Source organism: Lethenteron reissneri, chromosome 17, assembly GCF_015708825.2.
Source record: "Lethenteron reissneri isolate LAM-NWPU_2019-01 chromosome 17, ASM1570882v1, whole genome shotgun sequence".
NCBI classification, from domain to species: domain Eukaryota; kingdom Metazoa; phylum Chordata; class Hyperoartia; order Petromyzontiformes; family Petromyzontidae; genus Lethenteron; species Lethenteron reissneri.
In genome coordinates, this window is record NC_083795.1 from 15,366,972 (window position 1) to 15,377,293 (window position 10,322).

Genomic DNA, 10,322 nt, shown 5'->3' on the forward strand with positions numbered 1-10,322 from the left:
TGCATACACGAATTAAGTTTTTTGTCTGTCCCTTGTTCAAATAACTCACGGCTGATGTGGCGCCTGTAAACCTGAGGCACAGCTGCAGGTAAAGATACGGGATTTGAAGCGGTAAAAAAGGTACTACAGTACAAATCATGTTTCTCAAACCAAAATCGTACAGCAGATGTAAAATTCCCACGTCTCGAGTAAAAACGTGGGTGGCTTTTTTCCAACTGAGCCGGAAATATATTTGGCCCTTTTCCATCGCCCTCGTGTAGCCTCTGCAACAAAATCCTCGAAACGGTTTCAGCAGGACGCCGTGCGCGTTGTAAAGCTGAAACCCCTGGCCCAGAGGTCGGGTGGCTTCCCATGCTCGATATGATGAAGCCGCGTGGCGTCTGAGTGAACTTCCTCACTGCACTGGTCACTGCTTCTCATTGGTTTGATTGAACCTGACTGTTGATGGGACACTGAATGTCAAAATCTGCCCAGAGTTTGCTCGTGTTCAAACAATGCTGGCGAAATTATTTCCCCGCAGAAGACCGTGTGACTGATGGGATGTAAACAAAACACGTATTTTTTATGTGGGTGGACAGATATGGGAAGGGGACGTACGTATTATCTACTTCTATCTATGCGACATTTTTGGCAGTATCAAAATTATGAAAAAATAAGAATAGGCTTTATCCTTTCTGGCAATAAAACAGGTGTTACACCACAGATACCTTTTGCAAAGCATCAATGCTGCATTAACCACGCGTACTTGTGGCAAAACATGCCCTGATAATATACGCAGTCTTAATCGCCTTGTCTCACCAGTGTTAGACCAGAGAACGCCCAAAGGCAAACGGTGCAAAGACAAAGCAAGTCTCGGTGCATGTATCTCTCGGGTAGAGCAGTGTGTTATCTGCTTATGTCATGTTTCTTTCCACAACGACGCGGATGATTATTTCGTGTCGCACTTTCCCGATGGTTCGCGCCGTCACCAAACGGCGCGGTTCGACTCGAGGGTGATGGCATTGATGAGTGCCTTCCAGAGCCGTCGTGACTTTCTCCCTGATATGGCCAGGAAATGTCGTTTTTGTGTTCCTATGATTTCTCGAGGCGCTTGTCTCTCCGTCTCAGCCGTTTTGATCACGACTCAGCTGCTGCTTCTATTGCGCCATCAAACATGTTAAACAAACCCACGCGACCTCCACAACCTCCACACAGTACCGTCCATTGTCGCGGTAGTCACACGGATCGAGTGTTCGTTTGGCCACGCCTCGGCGTCCTTGGCATCTTAATAAACACAGCCTCCATTAATACACAATAGTTTCTCTTCAATACGACCTCGATTTGTCATTAAATAGGCAGAACATTCTTCCCATATATGTCCCTCCCAAATAAAAAATGATTTATTTTACACATCCCATCGGCCACGTCTTGGGTTTTGCTAATGGCAAAATGCATTGGAGCAGTTTCGACAGCCCTCGTCTCATCAGCAGTCAGGCTTGCTTGAACCAATGCTGGTAACCTGCTAGATGTTTATTGGCAAGGAGCAAGTTATTTATTGCGCTTGTTTACCCTGGACAGCCTCCCTGACAAGTGAATCTCAATGCTTTTTCTGGGTTTTTTCCACTCGGTGGGCAATGATGCTCCGATATGAAATCCCAGCAATGGGGTGTTATTATTGGCCAATTTCACAGTTTTACATGGGGGACCTCCTGATTCGCGACGCAAGAACATAAAATACAAAACACAAAATGAGAAATGGCGTTCCTCAAAGGCCCCATTCGGTAGCGTGGCTATTGAGTTACAACCGCACCGGGGAGCCAATTCGCACAGAGAGCCCCCATCTAATTCCTGGCCACCAGGACCCTTCTGCTCTACGAAGCGCCGGTCCACGTGGCTGCGCTCAGAGGCAGCAACGACAGCGGGGAGGAATGAGAGACCCCAGGTCCCCCTCGGCCCCACGTCGTGGCCCGGGCTAACTCCGCGACTCCGACCGTCGGGGCCATTGGGCTGCCGGCCGGCCGGGCCCCGCGGGAGCGGGACCGGTCGAGGGTGCTCCGGCGTCCCGACGCCCGGGGGCGCACGGGGCCCCGTGGGGGCGGGCGCTGCTGGGTGTGCCGCCTCCCGGAGCCGCCTCACCGCTTCGGCCGACCTCGTCGATTCGAAACCTCCACCCCACCACCCTCTTCGCTCCGCCCAGGGGCCGCCACGTACGAAGGGGGAGTGGCGCGGGAACGCGGGGACCCCCGCCCGCCCGCCCGCCCGCGACGCCGCGGGTCGCACGGGGCCCACGCCGAGCGGCGAGGCGATGGCGCGGAAGGCGGAGCGCGGGACCCTGGAGCTGAGCGCCGAGGTGGCCGTGCGAGTTCTGCTGTTTGGCGTCTTCTGGTGAGGACTCGATGAGGTGGTGCTGGATGATGATGATGATGAGGTGGTTGGTGGTGGTGGCGGAGAGGGTTGCCACGTGTCGTCCGGAGTTTGCTATCTGTGTACCGAGACGTGCTGGTTTGGTGCCGAGCTGTCGGTTCACTCCACGCTGTCGATAGACTTCGCCCAGGGGTCGGGAAAACCTGCGGCTCTTTCAGGACTGCAGTGCGGCGCTTGAAATGAAAAGCATCTTGTTTTGTTTGCCGGCCCCTCACCATAGACGTCCAGTACACCGTGGTAGTCCAGTTCACCATGTGAGTCCAGTTCACCATGTGAGTCCAGTTTACCATGGGAGTCCAGTTTACCATGGGAGTACAGTTTACCATGGGAGTACAGTTTACCATGGGAGTACAGTTTACCATGGGAGTCCAGTTTACCATGGGAGTACAGTTTACCATGGGAGTCCAGTTTACCATGGGAGTACAGTTTACCATGGTATTACAGTTTACCATGGGAGTACAGTTTACCATGGGAGTCCAGTTTACCATGGGAGTACAGTTTACCATGGGAGTCCAGTTTACCATGGGAGTACAGTTTACCATGGGAGTACAGTTTACCATGGGAGTACAGTTTACCATGGGAGTACAGTTTACCATGGGAGTACAGTTTACCATGGGAGTACAGTTTACCATGATAGTCCGGTTTACCATGGGAGTACAGTTCACCATGGGAGTCCAGTTTACCATGTGAGTTCAGTTCACCATGGGAGTTCAGTACACCATGTGAGTCCAGTTCACCATGATAGTCCAGTTCACCATGGTAGTCCAGTTTACCATGGACAGGTGTCGGCAACCTTTGGCTCTGGAGCCGCATGCGTCACATGAATGACTGTTCGGGACGTTTTTTATTGTAATGAGTGACTTCCGCGACACGTCGTGTAGAGTGCACTCTTCTTTATTCCACGCACGGGCACAGCACAGGCCAACGTTATCGGCTTCCTCTCCAAGCACACACTGAGATATTAACGTTCTACAGACTACACACACAGTTGATCACACGGTCGATCACACTGCGGGTTCCGCCCGTCCGCTCCCAGTCTCGCCGCTGGCTGACGGCGTGCTGGGGAGGGCGATGGAATTCCACAGCAGATCCGCCACGTGGCCGAACGACGGAGAGAGATGACGGCGAGCAGCGACGCAGTCCGGACCCAAGACTCCACACACCGAGTCCGCCTCCGCGTGTATTGCCGTAGGCACGGCTAGGCTCCGCCCCCGGCCACGTCCTCTCGTGGAACTTTCTCGCCGGTTCTCACAGTTTCTCGGCCGGCCCCGCCCTTCACCTTCTCCCTTTGGGGATTGGATAATGTTTATAATGGTGCCTGTACCCGTGCTTCCCTGTTCCAACCAGTAGATGTCACTATCTCATTACATTAAGGATCACCGTCTCGTATTCACCACACGCATTGCGGTTCGTGGTTTTTTTTGTTGAATACTGAATTCGAAAAACATTTTGGTTGTCGACCCCTGACTTAAACTACTAGAAACGTGTCCCGGGTTTTGGTCTGCAGTGGAAAGCCCCAAAGGTGTGGCGCTGCCCCCTATGGTAGTGGCGGCGGCAGAGGAATGAGGCAACTTGAAACGACCAAACCTGTGGTTTTAAAAGCCAACAGCGTCTGCTGCTGTTCGTGTCAGGAAGGCACTGAATTCTTAACGGGACCCGGAGATCACGCTGGGGATTTGCATCCAGTTGCACAATATACCGTAGCCCCCCCCCCCCCCCGCCCCACATTGCAATTTAATCTGATGCTGGAAAATGGCGAAAGTTGAGGGAAATTGTCACCTTAGGAGTTGGGTGAATTCGGCAATGTGATCTCTTCCACGCCATGCCACGCTGTCACCAGAGCCAGGTCCAGAAACACGCCACTCTGCTGCTGCTGCTGCCAACTGCGTGTGTTCGCTGTCCCATATGCGTGGCGTCAAAGTGTACCTAGCCTGGCGTAAAGCACAGTGGGGACGTCGCCATCTCTTAATGACGAATGTTGTTGTCGTCGTTGCGTGCTTGGGGGCAGGTGGAGCGAGAGCCTGCAGCCCTTTGAGAGGAAGATCCAGCCCGAGGAGATGTGGCTGTACCGCAACCCTCGCGTGGAGAAGGACGTATTCCCCACGTCCATCATGTTTGTATGGAGAGCAGCAGCATTACTTAGTTGTGTTATTATTGTTATTGTTGCGCTTGTTTACCCGAGAAAGCCTCGCCGAGTCTCAAAGTCTCTTTTTCAGGAGAGTTCTGCCAAGTTTTCGCAGGAGGGAGCGATGTTGCTTTTGTCTAATTCCAGTAGAGTAATTTTCATGTACTTTTTTAGCATTGGGATATTTGGGCAATATCAGTTAGTGTGCATGAGTGTGTTTTATTAAACTATGGGAGGAAACCCAAAACCCCACAGGAAACCTGTGCAGAAATGGGGAGAACAGATAAACCTCACAAAAAAAGTAATCCGAGATGGGCATTGACCCCAGGCCCTTGTTGCTGTGAGGCAAGAGCGTTACCAATGAGCACCCTTGTAGCATTAACAGACAACCAGTGATGCTAGTTAATGTTCTTCCTTGTTTCAAACTCTATTTCCCGTGCCCAAATGTACCCAAAAGTAGTTCAATATACATACAAAAAAGGTATTGCATGTCAGCTAAAGCACCATGCTCATGAAAACCTGAACCCATAACCGTTGCTGTTCTGCTGTCATTACCACTGCCCTCAGGCCATCTCATTTTCTGCTCCACTGGTGGCAATCTTCATATGCTGGTTTCTGCAGTGTCACAACCGGGCCGACACCACGCATGCGCTTCTCGGTAGGAATCACACCGGCGGCGAAAGACTTCTTCACTGTGCAACCCCCCCCCCCATTCATGGTGACGTGAAGTCACTCTTGAAGGGTTGGGGTGCGGTTTTGTTTCTAATGTCGGTGAAAGAGCCGGAGCGTAATTCTTAAAGAGGAAGTGCGAGCGGCACAGGTAATCTGCACTGACGAGGGGTTGTGGCTTCTGTTCCCCCAGCCTCCTCGCTGGCACTGGCCCTGAACGGTGTTCTAACCAACACTGTGAAGCTGATCGTGGGGAGGTGAGTCGGGCAAGGAAACCTGCGATTATAGCACAACAGCTGTGCTCGGCTTACCCAACAGATCTGATCCTAACTGTAAAAGCACGAGAACGATGATGCATCATTTGGAAATAATTACGACCGCTGTGCGTGTTGACAGGCCGAGGCCAGACTTTTTCTTCCGGTGTTTTCCGGATGGCAAGCAGACCAGTGACCTACAGTGCTCTGGTGCTCCTGACGACGTCATCGAGGGTCGCAAGAGCTTCCCAAGTGGCCACTCCTCATGTACGAAACTTGCTTCTGTGATGGAAGTTGTGTCCCTGTCTTGGGAGGTTGCAAAAGAGCGAGAACAGATCCTGGCAACTGGCTGTAGGGCCGGCTGGTTCAGAAGACATCAATGTGCCAGGGAGGGCTTCACACCAGAAATGACCAATCAAGATCCCACTTGACTTTGTGTCGAGGTGTGGACATTCACGACTGTCGACCACAAGCTGCACATCTCCACAACACTGCATCGCACAGGAGACATTTGGGAATAACGGCGCACAGTGGGAGTTTGTGTTTGCGCGAGTGTGTGTATATTTCCGGGAGTTTGCATACGTGTCTGTAAATGTGGCCAATAGTAACTGCCCCAACAGTCCGTCACAGGCCACTATACAGGGGATGTTTTTCTTTGCGTAGTTGCGTTTGCAGGGCTGGGCTTCACAGCGCTCTACATGGCGGGAAAGCTGCACTGCTTCTCGGAGGGCGGACGGGGCAGGGCGTGGCGCCTCTGCCTGGCGCTGCTGCCCCTCCACAGCGCAGCCGTGATCGCCCTGTCCCGCACATGTGACTACAAGCACCACTGGCAGGGTGAGACTGCACTCGTGCTGACACCAACAAAAACGGTGGAAAATATGGGAGAGAGATTTTACAGGATGGCTTTGAGGATATAAATTTATATTTTTTTAAAGTAATAATGATTTAAATGTGTTTAAGTATATATGTGTCATTTGTCAAAATTAAGTTTTTTTAGTTTACCATCTGATTTCAACTGCAGGTTGAATTAAGCAGAATAATTCAGTCGGGGCCATTGCAGATCACGAGAAAAGTATTTTTTATCTATTCATTGTAAATTATTACGGCTTGTAAATGCTACCACATCTCCCAATGCTGTACAGTAACGGTGGGCATACAGTGTTGATCTTGGTAGTCAGTCATTGGCACTCTATTTCTGTTGGGGATGCGTTCCTGAAAAACACGATGTTAGGTAAAACAATGTAAAATCAAAACCTATTTTACTATTGACTAAATATATAAATTTAGGATACGTTCCTGGGGTGAATTTTTTAAATCATTTTTTTAGAAATAATCACTATAATAAGCCCAGAATGTATGTGTCCCCGCGCGTGACGTCACTCCACATGAGGCCCACTCCCCCGCGTGAAGTCACTCCACATGAGGCCCACCCCCCCGCGTGACGTCACACCACAGGCCCACACCCCCTCATTAATATTCATGAGTGGATGCATTCTTACACAAACGCAGAGGAAGGTCCAGTTGAATTTAATAATTTTTACCCAAAGTCGCTTCAAATATGACATTTCTTTACAATAAATATCTGCAGCACAGTGCTACATCCGAACGTGACGTTACTGCAAAAGAGCCCACCCCCGTCATTAATAATCATGAGCGGGTGGATTTTTACACCCCCGCAGAAGAAGGTCGAGCGGAAAGAAATATTTTTACGCAAATTCGCTTGAAATTTGACGTTTCTTTATTGAAAAAGTTAATCAAATTACTAATATAATGAGCCAAGAATGTGTGACCCGTGTGTGATGTCACTCCACATGAGGCCCACCCCTCCACGTGACGTCACTCCATATGAGGCACACTCCCCTCCCTCATGAATATTCATGAGTCGGATTTTTACACTAATGCAGAAGAAGGTCGCGCTAAATTACATAATTTATTACGCAAAATCGCTTCAAATATGACGTTTTTTTACAGAAAGTGACGGTAAAAACAAATCTATGCAGCACACGTACATGACGTCACTGCAAAAGAGGCCTCCCTCCATTAATATTCATGCCCGCGTGGAAATTTACACTAATGCACAAGAAGGTCGCGCACTCCACATACCGCACCCCTCCCTCATTAATAATCATGAGCTGAACAATTTTTCTATTGAATATTTCAGATTTGCTGCAAATATGCATCCGTCCTTGGACGGGCAAAAAAGCTAGTATTAAATATGTACCAAAGAAATTACAAAATTTCTCCAAAAAGATATACAGGCAGTCCCCGACTTACGAGCGCTCAATTTACGAACATCTGCACTTATGAACGAGTTTCCATAAGGCTTGACTTAAAGCTTTCGTGACTGCAGGAATTCATATTCTTTAGGTCTTTCGGTAAAGTCATGTTTCATGTTACTTTAGTTAACGTTTTATTTACTATACATTCATTATCACAGTATTACATGCACATGTTCAATATTTCGTATTTATGAGTTTAACAATTCTTCCCTTTTTTGTAGACCCATAATACATAACATTGATCGTATGTCCATTTAAATACAGTACACTATTGGGTTCTGACTTACGAACTGTTCTGACTTACAAACAGGTCTTGGGAACGGAATCCGTTCATAAGTCAAGGATTGCCTGTGTACTGTAACTAGTTTCAATATATGAGTTAACACAGAGTACTCACCACAGATGGCAGCGGAGATTGCATTTCGAGAGGGTATTCCAGTATCCAGCATTACGTACGGTGCGAAAGTAGTTCAACATACATACATGGCGATGTTGTCAACACTGACGCTTGAGTGCCCTTTTGGGGGCGCTGTGGCATTGTGTGTCATCAGGTACGCTGCCCAAACTACTGCATTCTTATTTTTACATTTTTCAAAACGACGTTATAGTGAAACAACATAAATATGAGCAGTGCAAATATAAGACTTCCTGTACTTGCTTGTGTTTACTTGGTTTGATTTTATTGGAATGCCTATCTGATATCTGTGCATGATGTATCTCGGAACTCTTCTGAAAATGATGGTCTTTACTTAGGACCTGGTGAAGTAATACAATTCAACTCTGGACACATGAGGGAAGAGATCGGCGTAACCTCTGTGTGTTCGTCGTGTGTTGAATGGCGTATAGATGTGCTGGTGGGCTCGCTGCTTGGGCTGGCGTGTGCTGTGCTCGCCTATCGCCAGCACTACCCGGCGCTGGGCCACGCCAAGTCACACCACCCGATTGTCTCTATCAGGACCCGGCGCACCAGTGAGCGGGAACCCCCGGCCTCGTACGACCTCGATGTGTGATGGAGCAGGAGCAGCAGGAGTCACTTGGGCTGCACATGATATAGAGGGTTCCATGTTCTTGACCATTTGACAAAGATCAAGAATAAATACACAACTGGAGAGATGGCGTGGAGCATGTGCACCTTCTGGTGGTAGGACATTGCTCCGATGAACCTGAAAACTAGAGGATCTGAAACATTCCAGCACATCTATCACCATTCCTTGATGAGACTCAACTGCAGTTGTAGTCCACATTCCACTGTCTGACTCGTGATCGGCAGTGTCAAAGGCAGCGGTCGGATCGCTGGTGCGTGTCCACGGGGCAAATTGTTGCCACCTGTTCAAGTTTGTGTCCGTTCCTTCAGTTTCACAAACACACAATGCACATTCCCTTGCCTTGGGAGCGAGCGAGGCGTTGTCGGTGACCTCGTGACCATGTCCAATAAAAATGTCGGGCAAAGCCTGGTGTCCAGATAACCCAGTGTGGTTGTGTGAATTTTCTTTGGTACGGGAAAGGCCACCCAGAGCTTCTGGGAGGCCCAGGGTAGAATCCACAGGTCCGTATTGGGCAGGGTTCCCAGGGAATTGGCACCTCTATTCAGATGGCAACAGTTGACTTGTACTGACATCTGGTGTTGTGTTGAACTATTCCAGTTAACTGCACAGTTTTGATAGACCTAGGCTGAGAGATATATCTGGGTTTGGTCTACGGTTTGGTTTACAGTGGAAAGGTGTCAATCCTAGTTATGTACGTCTATTATTATGCGAGGCTTGGGGCAATTTACCCCTTTTGCTGCCACCGCTGCTCTGGATGCCACCAAGCTACAAGCACGGTGCCCAAACCAAAGATGATAACATGATGCGTGTCAAAATAGTGTGACCTCTTGCGACAGCATTCGTATGAACTGCTCTTACTGCCATACCAGTGTCTCGAATGATTTGTTTGATCCACGTATCACGGGGGCGACCATGGGGGTTGAGTGCAGTTTTCATATCTACGCATATCCTGACAAAGGACTTGTCGACTTCAATAAGCCATGTCACGTATATTGTCGAACATCAAATGATTTTTGTTCCTCCAAACAGGAGTCATTGGTGACATTGGTGATTGGCAGCTCATTTTGCTTGGTCTAAAATAAAACAAAGGTATGCTTTGTAGTCCATTTATTTGAGATAAAAAATGGTTTTGCACCTATCACAAAAATTGCTCTGGTTTTATTATCTCTGGAAGCCTACATTTTCCAGATGTCTCACTGCAGCCATTTAAACATGAAAGCCAAATAGTTAATTGTTGCTCACATAATGTACTACTGCCAATGGAAATGCTGGCTTTGCCTGAATGTTACCTGGATGCTGCTGTAAAACCCTTAATAGTTATTTGAGGTACTCATGAGAATCTGTTGCGATGATCATGGCTTGTTCAGTCATGGTCTGTGCAGATAACGCAAAGTTGCAATGAGGCTCGCTCTATGCGTTTTTTTATACACGAGGACGGTGTCGGCTAGGACTATTTTCGGCCACCTTTTTGTCTACCCATTGCTGATGTTTCGACACTGCACCAGATGCTCATTTAAGACATACAAACAAAAGAGACAGAGCCAGA

General features: G+C 48.8%; 1 protein-coding gene across 1 annotated transcript; it reads left to right on the top strand.

Moving 5' to 3' along the window:
• Nucleotides 1-2,231: 2,231 nt before the first annotated feature.
• On the top strand, nucleotides 2,232-9,212 carry LOC133343553 (phospholipid phosphatase 5-like). Its single transcript, XM_061553238.1, has 7 exons — nucleotides 2,232-2,364; nucleotides 4,412-4,520; nucleotides 5,096-5,186; nucleotides 5,391-5,454; nucleotides 5,594-5,718; nucleotides 6,115-6,285; nucleotides 8,577-9,212. Exons 1-7 carry the CDS (start codon nucleotides 2,285-2,287, stop codon nucleotides 8,738-8,740), a joined length of 804 nt encoding a protein of 267 aa, XP_061409222.1. The 5' UTR covers nucleotides 2,232-2,284; the 3' UTR covers nucleotides 8,741-9,212.
• The last annotated feature ends 1,110 nt before the right edge of the window (nucleotides 9,213-10,322 follow it).

What these genes read in the sequence shown, in the direction of transcription:
- LOC133343553 (XM_061553238.1), top strand. Translation starts at nt 2,285, where the DNA reads ATGGCGCGGAAGGCGGAGCGCGGGACCCTGGAGCTGAGCGCCGAGGTG. An exon ending in CTGCTGTTTGGCGTCTTCTG is followed by an intron (nt 2,365 to 4,411) that starts GTGAGGACTCGA and finishes GCTTGGGGGCAG; the next exon opens with GTGGAGCGAGAGCCTGCAGC. An exon ending in TCCCCACGTCCATCATGTTT is followed by an intron (nt 4,521 to 5,095) that starts GTATGGAGAGCA and finishes CACTGCCCTCAG; the next exon opens with GCCATCTCATTTTCTGCTCC.